We start from the raw sequence: 19,378 nt of genomic DNA on the forward strand, positions 1-19,378 counted from the left end.
TAGTTGGTCTTTAAGGTGCTACTGGAAGGAATTTTTTTTGTTTTGACTATGGCAGACCAACACGGCTACCTATCTGTAACTGGCACAAGCAACCCCTTATCCCATTACAGGTGAGAGCCACTTCCCTTAGGCGTGAGCTGTCCACCAAAATCTCCTAGCTGTAGAAGACTTCAGACTTTGCTCTTTGCAGGCATGGAACCCATATGTAGATTAGTTAAAGACCCACAAAGAAGAACTATTAAAATTATACAGGCCGTCTTTTGCACCTGCCATATCAATGAACTTTCCACAACAAGAATAAACTTTACAGGTAGTCAAACTAGAAGTTCTTAATGGGAGATTTTTAGCCATATGAGGATCTATTATTCAACAATTCCATTCATGATTTAGAGAATGGGTGGGGGCAGAACAAGAGACAAAACAATCCCTTAGGCATTATATTGGGGCGCAATGGGAATGCGAGAGAAGCTGTACAAAGCTAATACTTTTTTAAAAAAAATTGGACAGGAAATAAAAACATAATGATTGGAAAGAGAAATGCAATGTAGACAAAAATCCAAATGTACTCAAATGGTGGAGAAGCAGAAAGTGAAACATGATAGAATATCCATTAGTAGCTATTTTCTTCGTCTGGACCCTACCCCCCCAACAAAAACCCAAGGAATAAAATGTTAAATCATTTTAGGATGTTGTATGATTACAAGAGGCAGGGGAATTCAACAAAGCAGAAGTTCCTGCCTGGACCTCATGAATCACCATATTAAAAAGGTCTCCACGGTTCTAATCACACCTCCTCAATGGCTTTGACCACGGAAGCATGAATCCCCAAAGGCCTTTCTTCCCCCACACTTATGGAATGCTTCCTGAGGAAGAAGTCAAAAGAAGCAACTTACTATTACTGAAATATGACAAAAGCAGACACCTGACAGGAAGGCTAAGACCTGTGATATACGATACAACTGCAATGAACTAAAAGGTTAACCTGTTGGACATGCCCAACATAGTAGTTCTTCTTTGGCAATCACTCGTAGCCGAGTAAGATTGTCTTCCATGAACACAGTCTTAACAGTGAGTTTGTGACTGTGGAAGCCAATTCTGGATCCACATGTCCTTCCACAGTGGGGACAGAGGTTCCCAGATGGGAGCTGATCATGGTGAGAGTTTGCTAAGCATGCTTTCCTCTTAGCACGTATCTCCTTTTTGTCCTGAGTTCGAGCATCTTCAAAGTTCATGACACCTTTGGTAAAGGCTGTTCTCCAATTGGAGCGCTCGTAGGCCAGTGCTTCCCAGTTGTCGGTGTTCATACTACATTTTTTTAGATTTGCCTTGAAAGAGTCTTTGAACTTCTTTTGTTGACCACCAGCATTACGCTTACCATTTTAAAGTTCGGAATAGAGTAGTTGCTTTGGAAGACGATAATCAGTCATCCACACAACATGAACAGTCCAACGAAGTTGATGTTGAAGAATCATCACTTCGAAACTAGTGATCTTTGCTTCTTCCAGTACACTGGCATTAGTTCGCCTGTCTTTCCAAGCGATATGTAAAAATTTTCAGAGACACCGTTGATAGAATCTTTTGAGGAGTCGGAGATGGCATTTATAAGTGGTCCATGTTTCACAAGCATACAGTAAGGTTCATGGTAAAATAGCTTTGTAAACAAGTATTTTGGTTTCCCTGCGAATGTCCCGATCCTCAAACACTTTGTGCTTCAATTGGGAGAAATTTGCACTCACAGAGCTTAGGCGATGCTGGATTTCGGCATCAATGTTGGCGCTTGTGGTAAGATACCTACCCAGGTAGGAGAAGTGATCAACACTTTCCAATGTTACACCACTGAGTTGGATTTGTGGCACTGCAGAGTGGTTGTTTTGTGCTTGTTGGTGCAGCACTTTGGTTTCTAGGGTGTTGAGTGATAGGCCAAGCTTTTCACAAGCTCCTGTGAAGATATTTAGGATGGTTTGGAGGTCATCCTGCAAGTGTGCACAAACTACACTGTCATCAGCATACTGAAGCTTTATGACGGAAGTTATGGTAACCTTACTCTTTGCTTTCAGTCTACTCAGATTTCTACATGATTTCTACCCTGGTGGGGAGTTTCCCTTTGACAATGTGTAGGATCATGACAATGAAAATAGTAAATAGAGTTGGGGCAATAACGCAACCCTGTTTAACACCTGATCCCACTGTGAATGGTTCACTTTGAGAGCCATTGTTATCTGTGATAGTTGCTGTCATATTATCATGGAGGAGCCAAAGGATGTTCATAAATTTATCTGGGCAGCCAATTTTCAGAAGGACAGTCCACAGGGCATTACGATTTACAGTGTTGAAGGCCTGAGTCAGGTCAATAAACGCCATATACAGGGATTGGTTTTGTTCTCTGCATTTTTCTTGAAGCTGTCAAGCAGAGATAAAATCATGTCCACTGCCCCCTTGGAAGGTTGAAAACCATTTTGGGATTCAGGAAGGGTAGCATTGGATTTGGTTAGGAGATGGTTTGCCAAGATCCTTCCAAGAGTTTTGCCGACCGCAGCTAATAAAGAGGTGCCTCAATAGTTTCCACAATCCGCTTGATCACATTTTTTTTTTTAAAAAAAAAGGTTCATAATTTTAGCATCCCAAAGGTCTGCTGGGATCTCCTCTCTCTCCCATGTTTTTTCAATGAGCTTGTGAAATTGTTGTGTAAGTTCAGTTCCACCCATTTTGAAGACTTCAGCAGGTATCCCATCATGTCTGCTGGCTTTGTTGCATTTCATTTGGTTAATAGCTATACACAACTCTCCCATATTTGGAGATACTGCAAGCTCGTCTGTAATTTGTTTCTGTGGAATTTGTGAGAAAACCTTAGGAGCTATGGGGGAGTTGCGGTTAAGGAGATGCTGGTAATGTTCTTTCCAGCAATAGCTTCTTTATCTTTTAGAAGTGTGGAACCATCTGTTGAGCATAGGGGACATATGCCATGATTTAATGGCCCATAGATGGTCTTTGTGGCTTTAAAGAAACTTTGTGCATCATGAGTGTCAGCTAAGTGCTGGATCTCTTGAGCTTTTTTTTTTTTTTACCCACCAGGTGTTCTTTAGTTTTCTGGTTCTTCTTTGAACCTCATCCTTATAGCGTTAGCATAGGTTTTTTTCTTAGTTGCACAGTTTTTATCTCTTTGCTAGATCTGAAAGGCCTTCCTTTTCGTGTCAATAATGCGTTCAGTATCACTATCACTCACATCAAACCAGTTGTGGTGTTTCTTAGTTTGGTATCCAATAGTTTGTTCACAGGCTGCAATAATAGATGTCTTTAGTTTGGTCCAGTGTTCCTCGATGTTATCAGGGAACTGAAAGCAGATGGTCCTTAAGAGTCATTTGGAAGCAATCTCACTTAACAGGATCTTGAAGGGCTTGAGTATTCATTTTGCGTCTTGGTTTCCTCCCTTGAAGCTTGCATTGAGGTATAATCTTGATAGCCATTGTGGAACGTATTAATCTGTGGTCTGTCCAGCAGTTGTCGGCACTCATCATAGCTCTGGTAAGGAGCACATCATGATGATCTTCAGCTCTTAAAATTACATAGTCTAAGAGGTGCCAGTGGTTTGACCAAGGGTGCCTCCATGGTGTTGTAAGATTTTTTGTTGTTGTTGAAAGAGTGTGTTGGTAATAACAAGGTTGTGCACTGCACATATAGCCAAAAGTAATTGTTGCCAATTCCTTCTTTCCCAATAGTCCCAGGCCACAGATCGAAATCTCACCCAACTTTTGCATTAAAATCACCCAGGATTTTATCTTCCTTCGGCGTCTCTGATAGAATGGCATCCAGCTAAGAATAAAAATTTTCTTTAATGTCTTCATCGGCATCCAGTGTCAGTGCATAAGCACTTAAAATAGTAGTCTGTTGGTTTTGGGCAAGTTTTATTTGAAGGGTTGAAAGTCACTCATTAATGCTGGTAGGGACTTCTAACAAGAGCTTCACAAGATCGTTTTTGATAGCAAAGCCTACTCCATGTATTCAACGTTCCTGTTCAGACAGACCTTTCCAGAAGAATGTGTAGCCTCCTTTTTCTTCCTTCAGTTGTCCCTCTGCAGCTCTTTGAGTTTCTTGAAGCACTGCACTGTTAAAACATCACAACTCTCTTGCAATGATGGCGGTCTTGCATTTGGGACTCTCATTATGTGTGTTATCCAGCAAAGTTTTGTTTCAAAGTTCAATTTACATAGTTAGGTAGGTGCTTCTGGGTGCAGATTTTACGCATCCTTTTAAAATTATATCATCCCTCCAAATAACAACTGCAATTTTTCTGCCTCAGGCGCCAAAATGATTTGAACCTTGTCGTGGAGAGAAGTTGGAAGTATGGATGCAGACAGAGGTCACATCCACACCATAGATCTAAAGCACATTGCTTCCACCAAAGAATATTGGGAACTGTGGCTTGTTAGGGTTGCTGGGAGTTGCAACTCTATAAAGAGTAAGCTACAGTTTCCAAGACAGTTTGGGAGAAGCCACCGGCTTTAAATGTATGGTTGTAGATGTGACCAGAAGTGCACTAAATGTGATTCGTCATATTTAACATAACTGTCACATTTTAACAAAATAATAATAATCTGACAATACAGCAAATTATATATTGCAATATCTAAATGAAGCTACCCTGCTGAGGATGGTGAAAGAATGTATAAGCTACTGTTATTGCTAGCAGGAAAGGCCATCTCAAGGTTTTCTCATTCATCAAATACAGGGATAATATTCTCCAAAATTGACTTCTAGGAGCCAGTTTCAGAGTGGTGCTGCAGAAGTATTCTTTATTATTATTGTTGTTGTTGTTGTTGTTGTTGTTGTCAGGAAACTGCCATCGGCTCAGGGGTGAGAGGGGAAAGGACAGGTGGATTACAGAGAGCCCCCAAAGATAATGGGAAGCAGCACTTCCTCAGCCGAGGAAGGTAGGCACGCCTTTAGTGAAGAGGAGAGGCAGGGGGCAGAGGAGGCGAGGCGGTGCCAGGACACCTTGCCAGAGCAAAGCGGGGAGGAGGGAGGTCCCCCGTTACCCACGCCTTCCTTGCGCAGAAAACTTCCGCGCAGAGAGGGGAGGTGCAGACTGGGCATCAAGAAACTACTCTGCTGGGGAAGGTTTAAGGACCGCCCACTCTCAGATCCTGCCAGTGGCTGAGCAAGACACGGAATACAGGCGCTCAGCATTCTAAAGGTTTTATCACTAATAAGAAAGCCGTAGAACACGCTTTGGAGGCATATTGCCTGATTGCTCTCGAGCAATCAACAAACCGATACCACTAACAATTATTTACGTATTTAGGCATCTTACAGATAAAAATAAGGACCAAGCTTAATGCCAATCAGACATAATGCTGAAGGCGTAAAAAGGGATGGAGTCCACATGAAAGCAAGGGGCTGGAGGGATTCTGCATGTCATTTCCAGTCTCATAACCCTAGTTTTGCATCTTTACCAGCCCTTGGTATCTCCAGTCCCAAAGCCCAGGCAGCAGGGCTGAGAAAGACCTCAACCGAAAATTCTGCAAAATGACCACTAGCTAGAGCTGGCAGTGCCAGGCTAGACAGTCCCATTGACCCAGCCCTGCAGAAGGCATCCTCACGCTGCAACCCAGCTGACCGCCCCAGACTGCTATGTGTGCATTTCTGCAACTTACCTAAACGAACGAAGCCATTCCTCTCACATAGAAAAAAAAAAAAACCCTGACAGAAAATTCTTGACCATCTGTTTGGTTTTATTATTATTATTATTATTTCTCCAGGCTGAGAAAGCAATCATGGCCAATCCTCCAGCGAACTATGGAAGTCAGGTTTCATTTCTCACTTTTCGGCAGCAATAAACTCTACAGCACAAAGTAGGCCAAGGATCCTAAAATCTGGATACTCCCTTGCTCCTATGGGGCCCTGATGTTAGGCTGCTGCCAGACTGACTATATTTTCCAGTCCAAAAACATTATGGGTGGGATCCAAGGCCATCCACGGTGTTGCTCACACGCACCGGGGCTTGACTGATTCCCCCCCCCCTTCTGTAGCAAGTTCCCTCCCCACACCCCCTGCTGCTCCTGAAGACTGTGGGATTCTCCGGAGTGGGAATAAATGTGGCACAAATGTGGCCAGGAAGCAAAACCAACGAACTGCCTCCACTCCAAGCAGATGTGCACATGAGTCTGTTTGGGTCTTGCACAATTCATTTTATGACCATTTAAGGAAAGCCACAAAATGAGGCTTGACATTTTAAAGGCTCGCATTGGGGCCTTCCGTTTACAAGGGGCCGACCTTGTTACCTTGACTGTTTTTCAACGGTGATAAGGAACGATTTGGCCAAGACTGGGGGAAATGGAAGCTTGTGGATTTCATTAAGGGTCCCCTTTCCACTCATGATTCCCCGACGATTGCCATGACAGAAATGTTAGCAAGGCCCTCACCGTATCATTGGTTGTGACGCACTTATGTACGCAGGTGACCTACAGGAGCATCCTTTCACCTGCTGAAAGCCCAGGTGACTTGGTCAGGAAGTCAGCTGACCTTAAGCATAGTCTCCAACTGCGGCAAGAATGCCAGGACTGTCATGAAAACCCTTAAGCTGTCACAGAGAATCCCCAATTCCCATTTTTGTTAAAGACACGCTAACTGGAAATGGCTTCCTGTCAGGGGAAGTGGGGCAAAGCGAGAGTTGCGGCTGAGCCTGAATGTCACTTTGCTGTCAAGTGTGTAGATGAAAGTGTGTGTGTGTGTGTGTGTGAGAGAGAGAGAGAGAGAGAGAGAGAGAGAGAGAGAGAGAGAGAGAACGAGAGAACTCAGCTAAGCCACATTAAAGCTACACCAGAGTTTAGATCCCACCAGTATAGCTGGGAACCAATACATAGACTTTGAAGTCCTACATTTTCTGACTGCTGACAGGTGATTTCTAGAATTGTTGTTGTTGTTTAAGCCATGTAGGGCTATGGAAGAACAGGGGATGAAATGTTTTAAATTCAAAAAGCAAGTGTAGGTGGGGTCAACCCAATAAACCTTCATAGAGTCGCTCTCTGTATAAAATCCCTGCCCCCTCACAATAATCTGGTCCATCACTTACCTAGTTTGCTGGGGCCTTGCTCTCTTTGGTGAATTGAGCTCACCAGAGACAATAGGCTCGCTTTTTCTTGGGGTACGTTCCATGAAATTTCCAAAGTATTTGCTTTTCCATATTGAAGAACTGCCACCTGGGTTGTAGTCCGACCTGGGGGAGGGGTTGGAGACAACATAAAAATTATTGAAGGAAAAGGCATCAAGAAGTTAAAGTGGTGGAACGTATGCAGTCTGATTTTTTTATGGTTTGCACCCATGAGACATTTAAATAGTTTGGGTAGCTAGAAATGAGAGGGCACTTGGATCTATGCTAAATTTGATTATAGCACTTGGTATCGGCCACCTCGCTGAATTGTGGAGAAAGCTAGAGAGTTCCAGAAAAGACATCTACTTCTGCTTCATTGACTATGCAAAAGCCTTTGACTGTGTCGACCACAGCAAACTATGGCAAGTTCTTAAAGTAATGGGAGTGCCTGATCACCTCATCTGTCTCTCAGTAGTGATATATGGAAGTGAGAGCTGGACCATAAAGAAGGCTGATCACCGAAGAATTGATGCTTTTGAATTATGGTGCTGGAGGAGACTCTTGAGAGTCCCATGGACTGCAAGAAGATCAAACCTATCCATTCTGAAGGAAATCAGCCCTGAGTGCTCACTGGAAGGACAGATCCTGAAGCTGAGGCTCCAATACTCATGACCACCTCATGAGAAAAGAAGACTCCCTGGAAAAGACCCTGATGTTGGGAAAGATGGTGGGCACAAGGAGAAGGGGACGACAGAGGACGAGATGGTTGGATAGTGTTCTCAAAACTATCAGCATGAGATTGACCAAGCTGCAGGAGGCAGTGGAAGACAGGAGGGCCTGGCATGCTCTGGTCCATGGGGTCATGAAGAGTCGGAAACGAATAAACAACAAATCGGCCACCTAGTTCCCAGATTAACTTAGATCTGCCATTCAGAAGAAAGTTCTTTTGGTAACCAGTTTGCTCTGTACACCTTATATTGGCTGAAGTTGTCCATGCATCTACCCTGCCAGAAAAATAATTACCTGAGTGACAGGCCCAGTCAACACATGAAATGAGGCAGTACGGTTCTAAGGTGACAGAATGAATGCAAGGGTGCAAGTGGGGAAGTTATTTTTGAATGTTCCCCTTCATGCAGTGAACTAGCACAGGAGAGAACAGAGGGGGCTAGAAGCTTTGTCTTTGCCAAACTACTTTTGTTTTTGCAGATTGTTTGTGTTTGTTTTTCTACAGGGGGGACAAAGGGTGCTCCTATCTGCAGCGTGCAGCGCTACAGACCACTCTCACGACACAACCAACATGGTGCTGTTACATGTTGTGGCAGATTAAGCCCTGTCTGAGAATTTCCTAATTTACACTCCTCTGCTTTGAAGTCACAGTGTTCATTTTTACTAAAAAATGTTAGTTTCCCCCATATGTCAAAGATTGGTTTGCATATTTTTTTTTATCAAAGCAGAATGGTTTTAGCAACATCTAATGCAAACAAACCAAATTCAAACAATTTACGTTGAAAAATTCTATTTCAATAGATATTACACGGGCATGTTATTAAAACCTAAGTTGCCGATTAATTTATATTTCTGATATGTGTCTTTACAATTAAGTGGGATAGTACATTTCTCTTGGCTTTAGAAGACCTTGGATTTGAAAACAGCTCAGGAATTTGAAGTTGCTTAGCAGGGAAGCAAGAACTTGTTGATCTGCCACTAAGTGTCTGTCCTCTTTAACAAGGTCAGAAAAAATAGTAGAAGGCTGTATATGTGGTGTAGTGATTAAGAGCGGTAGACTCGTAATCTGGTGAACCGGGTTCGATTCCCCGATCCTCCACATGCAGCTGCTGGGTGACCTTGGGCTAGTCACAATTCTTTGAAGTCTCTCAGCCTCACTCAGCTCACAGAGTGTTTGTTGTGGGGGAGGAAGGGAAAGTAGATTGTTAGCTAGTTTGAGACTTCTTCGGGTAGTGATAAAGCGGGATATCAAATCCAAACTCTTCTTCTTTGTGCAAGAAGAAATGCTGTGTCTGGTTGGATGGATTCAGGTGTCTGAGCTAGCCCAACATCTGCCTTGAGTTTGGCATGTGCCAAACGAGCAGAAAATCTGGTGCAGCTTGCTGTGATGATTCCCATAATCAGAGGCCTCAGCCCAGTATACCTGAAGGAGCGTCTCAACCCACATCACTCTGCCCGGATGCTGAGGTCCAGTGCCGAGGGCCTTCTGGCGGTTCCCTCATTGCGAGAAGCAAAGCTACAGGGAACCAGGCAGAGGGCCTTCTCAGTAGTGGCGCCCGCCCTGTGGAATCCCCTCCCATCAGATGTCAAAGAGATAAATAACTACCTAACATTCAGAAGACATCTTAAGGCAGCCCTGTTCAGGGAAGTTTTTAATGTGTGACATTTTAATGTATTTTTAATCTTTGTTGGAAGCCGCCCAGAGTGGCTGGGAAAACCCAGCCAGATGGGCAGGGTACAAATAATAAATTATTATTATATTATTATTACTAAGTAAAACTGTTCTGATTATTTATTTTACGAGGGTGGAATCCAACTGGTGCTTTTGCGCTCATGAAAGAACTTTTCATCCAGCCGAGATATCCACTAATGAAAAAGGAGCAAATGGGTTTTTAACCCAGAATCCAGCCCTCTCGCCGCACCTGTCTAAATGTCCCTGAGAATCATCTCAAAAGAACTTGGGGAACCTCCTGAGCAGGGTGGAAGATGGCCCTGGGGTTGAGGCTGAAGGGGGAGAATCGGCAAAATTTGCCTTCCCACCTCCTTTGCTATTGGATGCCTCGAACGAATCAAATCCCTTCCATGGGTGCAAAGGTGTCAATACTACCCTAAATGTATATCCCATCCTTCAATATAAAACCTTTCTAGGGTGGTTGATATGTGGGGAAATCTATGTAGACTGAACCACACTTTGATATGTATCTCTTCTTTTGTTAGATTTTATCCATGATTTGTCCATCTCTGAACATGATTTAGTTCTAATATGTGGGATTTCTGGTACAGAATTCTGTTAATGGGTAATCACTTGTAAGCTTCTTTTCATGATATTTCACCTAAAATTATTTGAATTCCAATTAACACAAAATTGTTTGCGTGCTTGGTGTAAAAATAACCAAGAATGTCACAGGCAGTTTAAATGCGTTCTTTTTTTTATCGTGTTTTAACATTTGTGACCAGCCTCAATAATTTATCTGTGACTTGGATAATTGTTTTCTGTAACAGTATTTTAAAAATCCATCTGTAGCAATACACGGTAATAATGTATTTTCAACCCAACATTTTATCACCATTTGCAGGGGAGACAAATGCCCCAGAAATCTCAGTTTTCAAGAAGATGATTTCATACTAATCAATATCATACAGCATCACATGTAGAACAAAATTTATTTTCAATTTCCCAGTCTCAAGCTTTGCAATAATGAAATTGTGAATGCACCCCAGTACTTCACTGGCTATTTCTCCTTTTGCAATTTCTTTCAGGATACTCCAATTTCTCAGAGGGACAAAGAAAATTATTACTTTTTTTCAGTGCTTATTTTAAAATTATGTTAAAAATTCATTTACACTTTGCCTTCAACTGTTTATAGGGTTGTGCTGTTTCCTGAGGCAAAGCAGGGGACCTCAGCTCCCAGAGGTGAATTTTGGTTCCTCCATATCAGGGGTGGGAAAATTCTGGCACTTTGGCTACATTTGCTGCAGAAGTTCAATTGTTTGTTTTTTAAACACACATACCTGCTTATGTCTATGACAAACCAAGATTCTTTGCAGAAAGAATTTCTGGTTCACCACTTCAGTAGTACCCTCATGAATACAATGAACATGGACCCCAAACTTCTAAAACGATTGAGTAAATATATGGTACTCACCAACATTGCTGTACTCAATAAACGCTTTCACAAATTGTTTCATTTCCTCAAATTCTGATTTGCTAACCTTCGAGCTCCCATCCAGAAGAAATATGACATCCATTGGTTTGCTGCAGGTTTCTAAAGATTTTTTTGAAAAGAAAAAGAAAAAGCTTGTAATTCTTTTTAAAAATGTATACAAAGCAACTGTTGATAGAAAGCAACTGCATGATTTCACAGAGAGAACACAAGAGGTTAAAAACATTACTGAGGGAATACAGTGGTGCCTCGCAAGACAAAATTAATTCGTTCCGCAAGTTCTTTCGTCTTGCGAGTTTTTCGTCTTGCAAAGCACGGTTTTCCATAGTAATGCATTGAAAATCAATCAATGCGTTCCTATGGAAACCGCCTTCAGACCAGGTCCGGGGACAGTCTGTCCCCCGACCTCTTCTGAAGGCTGGGGGGGGCGGACAAGGGCTTTTCTTCCCACCCCCAGCATTTTAAAAAAAACCCGGGACAGCAGAGGACTTCTCCGCTGTCCCGAGATTTTTTAAAATGCTGGCGGGCGGCAGCGCTCCAGGACCTCTTCTGAAGGTGGGCGGGGGGCGAAAGTCTTTGCTCCCCCCCGCCTGCCTTCAAAAGCCGTCCGGGATAGCGGGAAGCGCTTCCCTGCTATCCCGGACCGCTTTTAAAATGCTGGCGGTGGGGAGCAAAGCCTTTCGGCCCCCGCCGGCCTTCCTGGGCCTCTTCTGAAGGCCGGGGGGGGGAAAGGCTTTGCTCCCCACCGCCAGCATTTAAAAGAGGTCCCCGGAGATTTCCCTATGGGCTTTCTTCTTGCGAAGCAAGCCCATAGGGAAAATCGTCTAGCGAAGCGACGCAAAAACCGAAAAACCCTTTCGTCTTGCGGGTTTTTCGTCTTGCGGGTTTTTCGTCTTGCGAGGCATTCGTCTTGCGGGGCACCACTGTACATTCCCTGTCAGCTCATCTAGTACAGAATCCCTGCATGCCTCTCACAGAAACACTGAACTGCAGAATAGCTCTAGCATCCACACCATGCTCAGATTTTGGGCCCTGCTGTCACCTCATGTCAATAAAAAACACAACCCATTTCCCATGTAGGAAAATTGCAGGGAGATGAATGTTAGAATGATGTCGGATAGAAATTAAGTGGTTTTCAGCTGTAATGTTATTAGAGAATACGGAAAAAAGGTTTAGAAGTAGGTTATAAAAAAAATATTGATAAGGATTTGCTGAACTAACAATTGAATTGGAATACAAAAAAGGGAGGTAGGAGGAGGTCTGGGAAATAAGTTAATGAAAAATAAGTTAATGAAATTTTGTGTCTTTTTAAGTATTTTCTGTTTTGTATTTTTTTCTTTTTTCTTTTTGATTTTCTTTTTACTGTATTAATATTGAAAACTTTAATAAATATCTTATAATAAAAAAGGAAAATTGCAGGGAGAGTATACAGTGGTACCTTGGGTTACATACGCTTCAGGTTACATACGCTTCAGGTTACATACGCTTCAGGTTGCAGACTCCGCTAACCCAGAAATAGTGCTTCAGGTTAAGAACTTTGCTTCAGGATGAGAACAGAAATCGTGCTCTGGCGGTGCAGCAGCAGCGGGAGGCCCCATTAGCTAAAGTGGTGCTTCAGGTTCAGAACAGTTTCAGGTTAAGTACGGACCTCCGGAACGAATTAAGTACTTAACCTGAGGTACCACTGTAGAACCAAACAGTGAAAATGTTCCAGAAGGCCTGCAAATGCCGTCCTGGCAGTCAAGATAACCCTGGGACTAATTGTCATTTTGGTGCAAGAATGAGCTCACCTGTTTTGAATCTTTGAAGCCTTAGTTTTGGTTCAGCTGGTCAGGAGAAGGGAGGCTTCTCACACTGGCTGCCTGTCAGCTTCCACCTTTATCTATGTCGGCCATAGGCAACCTCGGCCCTCCAGATGTTTTGGTACTACAACTCCCATGATCCCTACCTAACAGGACCAGTGGTCAGGGATGGTGGGAATTGTAGTCCCAAAACATCTGGAAGGCCGAGGTTGCCTATGCCTGATCTAAGTGATGGAAGTAGACTGGGAAGGGGCCTCTAAGTCAGGGGTGAGTTAATAGGGCTATTGGTGCCAACTTACATAGCTTCCTATGCATATAAGTAATGCTGAAAGTATTAGCACCTCACCAACAAGTCATGCCAACTGCTTGGTTGTATCTATCTTATTTGTAGCCATGCTCACACAGGTAAGCACTAGAACGGGCCATTCGGGTGTTTTTGACCCCCTTCTTTGGTATCCCTGCACCAAACCACTCACACAAGCTCTCCTTTCGGCCTGCAGATCAAAACAATGGAGAGATGAATCTTGACAAAAACCAGCCAGAAGCAACAGCTCAAGGGGGTAGGGTCGGTCAGAATGGTATGGCAATATGTGTGTTATCCTATCACCCTGAACCCTCTGTGGCCTGCTCAAATGTATTAGAGAAGATGCAATCTAGGCTCAGAAAAAGCTCAATATGGAGGCCAAATGGCCAAAATATTGGGAGATCTTGGAACAAGAAGGAGATAAATTGAAATTGCAGAGCTTTGAGAAACTAAAAGATAAAGTGCGAGATTGGCTTCATTATTATCAAATTATGGAGACATGCAATTTGGATAAGAAAAATGGCTTCCAGGTGGAAAAATCAAAATTGGAAACAGAACTGTTTGACCCCAAAAGTAAGATTTTATCAAGAATGTATAACTTGCTGTTGAAATGGAATACACAGGATGAAACGGTGAAATCTGCTATGATTAAATGGGCACAAGATGTTGGACATAACATTATGTTGGCTGACTGGGAACAGTTATGGACCACAGGTATGAAATTTACGGCATGTAATGCCTTAAGAGAGAATATTATGAAAATGATATACTGGTGGTACATGACACCAGTCAAGCTTGCAAAAATATATCATTTGCCCGATAATAAATGCTGGAAATGTAAAGAAAATAAAGGTACATTCTTTCACCTTCTGGGAGATGATCTATAGTGAAATGAAAAAGGTATTTAAATATACCTTCCTGAAGAAACCAGAGGCCTTTCTCCTGGGCATGGTCGGCCAGTTGGTGTTAAAGAAGGATAGAACTTGCTTTATGTATGCCACAACAGCAGCAAGAGATCTACCCACCCGGGAAGAATGGCAGATGAAGGTGATGGAGTACATGGAACTGGCGGAAATGACCGGCAGAATCCAAGACCAGGGAGAAGAGTCGGTAGAAGAAGATTGGAAGAAATTTAAAGACTATCTACAGAAACACTGTAAAATTAAGGAATGTTAGAAGGATGCTGGAATGAAATTATGTGGTTTTAGCAGTAATGTTACAAAGGGGTATGTAAAAATGGATTGTTAACAGGTGAGAATGTAAAGTTACAATATATTAAGATAAATTATTAAGATAAAAGCAAAAATGGAAAGGATTTGCTGAAACAACTAATTGAACTAGAATACAAAAAAGGGAGGTGTGAGGAGGTCAGGGAAACAAGTAAATGAAAGACAAGACGTGGGAAGACAGATTTGTTTTTAATTGTTTTTATTTTTCTGTATTTTGTATTTTTTGTTTCTTTCTTTTTTCACTTTTGTAACTTTTTGAAACCTTAATAAATATTATTTTTAAAAAAAAGAGAGAGAGAGAAGATGCAATCTATTGGCTCCAGAGTTTAGCAGGAAAAAAATGGATTAAATTTTTAAGAGGGTGCTCTAAGATTCAAAACAAAACAAAACCCCAAGTTAAGAAAACAGGCATTACCTTCCTTTGAGCAGCATGTTTTTAATATCAAGTCAGGTCCTTCTTGGATGAGTCTGTCATAATCCTCTAAGATGATGGGAGCCTGAGGCTGGCTTAATTCTCTGAGTTCCTGGATGTTGGCGTTAGGACTTATACCAATGGGAATGAGGTTGACATCAGTGGGTGGGCGAGTGATGGTATCTGTGGCAGGATTCGCAGTCACCATGTACACCAAGTGTGGAGCTTGCCTTCGTCCCCTTCTGCTTGTGGCTATAGTTTGTTCAGAGACAAAGTTGAGAGCCTTTCCAGTGTTGGTGGCATTCCCTCCACGGAACTTGATCTCCCTCACCTTCTTAATCAGGTCGGTTTTTGACTGTCTGTCCCGGAAGGAATATTCCACCGTGATGGTGAACGAGTACTGAATGATAGTGATACGAATGGTTTCTTCTCCGATATCCATTTCTCTGATTGTGCGGGCGATGAACTCTTTGACCAAATTGAAATTCTCCTCGCCAACTTTGTCCGACCCCTCAAGCAAAAAAACAATGTCCATGGCCTTATGGACAGAAACTAAAAATGTCGTTGGGGCTGCTCTGGTTAACTCCCAGCCGAGTCCAGGGACTGCGGTGACACTGGGGATGGTTGCAAGAGGGGGCTGTGTGGTAAACAAAATGGCACTCACTTCAGGCACAAGGCCACAGAAGTAATCGATTATTTCATCCCTACGTTCCCTCAGTTCAAGCACACTGTTCATTATGAAGGCCTTGTTCTCAGGTGATTGCCTTTCAATTAATTGAATTTGGTCAATGCTGATATGAGGTCCGAGTCCGACTGGTATTACGGTGATTTTCTTCTTTTTCAAAAGTGGGAAGATGGTTTGGATTTTCTTCGGATCCTTGCTAGCTGTAAGTAAGACAGCGATTCTGGCAGCGTTTGTTCGTGGCGCCTTCCCAAACACGTGGAATACCACGTACTTAAGTACTTCAGTTGCAGAGGCAACATCTCCACCAGTGTATTTTATATTCTGGACAATCCTCCTCATTTGAGATGGCTTTTTAATGTCTTTGAGGCCAAGGTAAATGTGTGAGCCAGTTCGGTATTCTAGGATCGCCAGGCGGATTCTTTTCTGGGAGATGTGGAGTTTTTCCATCATGCCAATTATGAAAGCTTTCAGCTGTTCAAAATCACTCTCAGAAAGCTTATTGGAGCCGTCAACTAAGAAAGCAAGGTCCATCATTTTACTGCAAGAGTATTCATAGGTTATCTGATCTTCTGGAGCAATAGTTGTGGTCATTAGGATTTCATCTGTCTCCTTTGGATCACATCTATGACATGTCAAGTTTCGTCCTTCACAATGGCTGGGGGGTGGGTGGGAATCAACAAGATAAACCATTAGAAACAATAGCAGTATTTCTCCACAAAACTTTTGCAACTAAGGATTGCCTCAAAACAACCAGGCAGAGAAGACACTGTAAACAGGAAAAGAGTTGATTCCTTTCTCCACCTTTGGACTGTCATTGTGCTAGAATTACAAACATATGCATAGGAAAGATTTAGAATAATTGTCTGCACCAACAGAATTACAATATGTGAGTTGAAAAAAAGTCAAGCATATTGGGTTGTCACAAAGCCATTTCCGACCTGGGAGGAGAGGGTGTTGCGGGGCTAACCCCTCCCACACACGCAGGGGCTGGCCTTTTGCCCCCACGTGAAGAGGGAATCCCTGGGCGCGTCTTCGACCCTGCCCGCCAATCAGCGGGCCGGGGAGGCGGGGCCTAGCCTATTTAAAGCCAGGCACGCCCGGGGACCATCCTCTTTCCCCTTTCCAGCTGAGCGGTTTGGTGGTTAGGCATTGGCAGGGGTTAATTGTTATGCAAATGAATGGGGGGAAGGAAGCGTCATCACCTTCCCCCAATGAAAAGGTTAGTCCGGTAGAGGACTCCGGGGGGCGTTGCCTTGTCCGAAACCTAGGGAGGTAAGGGCCTCCGGCACACCCCCAAGCGGTGACACCCGTGGGATCCTAGTTGGCGTACTTCAACAGGACCCCCACGGCTTGTGGATAACCCTTCCCGGTCTCCATGCTGGGTAGTCGATAGGAGCCAATGCCTAAGGCCAATACCTTTTAATTCTGTAATCAATAAAGTTGTGGCCTTTTTATGCCCATTAACCTTAAATAATGTGTCCAGTGTCTTCATTTCACATGGGGGAGGGGACTTGCCACGCAAATCCCTACTGCAGAGTACAATGGAAGTGGCCTTCATTCTCACTCTTCTGGTCATGACTCTCCCACTTACATACTAGGGCCATCAAACTACAGAACTGGTTATGAAAACATTCATACCCACCAACATTTCAATATATCTCAAGCCTGATTTCCCCCTTGTTCTCGGCATCTTCAAAGAGTTTGTTTCTTCCAGTTGTTAAAAAAAGCAGATCTTGAAACAGTGTCAGAAGAGCGAGCACAAGAAGAGTGAGCAGACTAAGTTAAGAGGACGGTTTCTATCTTGATGGAACAATATGTCACGTGTACCTTCTTGAATTTCAGGGGGCTGGACTAGATGACCCACAAGACCTTTCCGATTCTACAATTCCATGAGTCCACAATTCTAGAACCTAGCCAAGGTAACATTAAAGAATTCTGCATGATTGTTTAATGTTATCTTAATGCTTAAGTACCATGTTTTGTTTCAGCTGCTCCGTTGTTCCACCAAAATATAAGCACAATACTGATATGAAGGGGGATGGGAATGCGTCTTCTTAATTCTTATGGAACCAGGACAATGCAATACAATACAATCAAGAGAATTAAGCATCCCTGAAACACCTTTTCTACCAGGAGATGTGGTTACGGTGTGGTCAAGGATGCCACAGCATATAAAGTCTCCCTCATGAGGCTTCCAGTTGCTGGAAGCAACAGAGATCTCTGGCTCCTGATTCTAGTTCCCTAGCTGTGCTGCACCTTGCCTGATGCTGACCTCACACTACTGCCTGACCTTGCCTCTGTTATCATGTCAAACCTAGACTGATTCTTCATTCATGATCTTAGTTCCTATATTGGGTTGCTCTGCACCCATGTCCTGGGCCCCTACACACCAACCCCTGAGGGCACCCACTGGAATGTGATAATTTTGCCTTTGTCTTCCCTCATCCTGGATGTGACAAGGACTGAGCTGAGGCTTTGGAAGTTCTGAAACCATAGCAGCGCATAATCCACTGACATCATTGGAGGTGACGTAATGCTGTTGTGGCTAAGAATTATTGGAATTAGTACACTGGTTTGAAGAACTATTGCAATTTATTGTTTTAATCCTGGTGCAAATATTTGGTGGATGACATTCTACAAGCTTCCAATTTTCTTTGTATATTTGCTATAAAAATGCTTTCCTATTGTTTGTACAGGTGGCGTAGGCATCTAAATTAGGTGACAGCTACGTGCAGTGATGTATCCCTGGTGAGGCAAATGTACATAACATTCCAAAACTGCATGGAGGAAGAAGAAGTCGCAGTGTGTTGCCATGCACGTTAAATCATTAGCAGGAAAACTGTGGTATAGGATTCTAGGCGAGCAATTTCTCTCAAACGATATAGTGTTTAAAATGATCCGATTTCACAGCGCTGATAACCAAGGCCTGCATTTCCTCCCTGAATTCAAAGGGCAATCATCATTCAGAAAAGGGGCTTTAGGCATCAAATCAACCCTCAGATGTGTAAAGTAAACACTATATAGTGTTTAAAATGATCCGATTTCACAGCGCTGATAACCAAGGCCTGCATTTCCTCCCTGAATTCAAAGGGCAATCATCATTCAGAAAAGGGGCTTTAGGCATCAAATCAACCCTCAGATGTTTAAAGTAAACACTATATAAGGAATGATTCAGCATCCAGAACCTGGTTTTTACTTGCAGGGTGTCCTTCCTCCAAAACAGAAAACTTTTCCGGAGTCTTGACTAAATACTTGTGCCTTCATGCAAGATCAATACTGAAATTCACTGCTCTGGGTTATTGGCATGCATACATTCATGCTCCCCATGCTCAGAAAAACACATCAGCTTTACCAGGATCGGCAGAGCTCCGCATCTTCAGTGTTCAACACAATCCTCTTCCCGTGGGGAATCCGGAGATTGTCTAATTCACACACCGGGCATTCTTCAAGATCAACACAAGACTCTGACAGCTCATCAAGTATTTTCCCTGTTTCACAACAATTTTAGAAGTTGGGCTTTCAAAAGAAACAGTAAGCAACAATCTACACTTGCAATTCCCAAGCACAAATGATAAGGATGGGATCTGACATCGGCTCTCTGAAGGAATCAAGTTACCCACAGGTGATCCAGTTGAACAACTCAGCCAATCCCATCTCTACCTGCTCTGGGGACCATAGGAGCCAACTCCTAGGGGCCAAGGTCCCTTTGCTTCCCCCAATAAAATATTTGATCCCCCCCCCCCAGTTTACATGCATTGCCATTCACATGATGAGTGTGTGTGTGTGTGCAGCGTTTTGTGATTGATTATGTGAGGTGGGGCTTACCAGCCCCACCCTCAATATTTTATTCCAGTTGGCACCCCTGCTGTAGACAGTTAGGAAGGAAGTCAAGATCATCTGCATGACTCCTGCTGATGAGAGGGGCAATCCCAAAGAAACTCCAAACCAATCCGCACCTTTCCCTACCAG

The 19,378-nt window shown here is 43.1% G+C and overlaps 1 protein-coding gene across 1 annotated transcript in view; it reads right to left on the bottom strand.

Annotated features, from left to right (window-relative positions):
* VWF (von Willebrand factor) overlaps positions 1-19,378 on the bottom strand; it is a 166,087-nt gene that overhangs the window by 76,948 nt on the left and 69,761 nt on the right. Inside the window, exons 27-30 of the mRNA XM_081911652.1 lie at positions 18,762-18,897; positions 14,728-16,064; positions 10,960-11,079; positions 7,070-7,213 (exon numbers count right to left, since the gene is read on the bottom strand). Of these exons, the coding sequence (XP_081767778.1) occupies positions 7,070-7,213; positions 10,960-11,079; positions 14,728-16,064; positions 18,762-18,897 (1,737 nt within the window). The remainder of the gene's footprint in view (positions 1-7,069; positions 7,214-10,959; positions 11,080-14,727; positions 16,065-18,761; positions 18,898-19,378) is intronic.

Source organism: Podarcis melisellensis (genome assembly GCF_964234715.1).
Source record: "Podarcis melisellensis genome assembly, chromosome: 5".
In the NCBI taxonomy this organism is placed as follows: Eukaryota; Metazoa; Chordata; class Lepidosauria; order Squamata; family Lacertidae; genus Podarcis; species Podarcis melisellensis.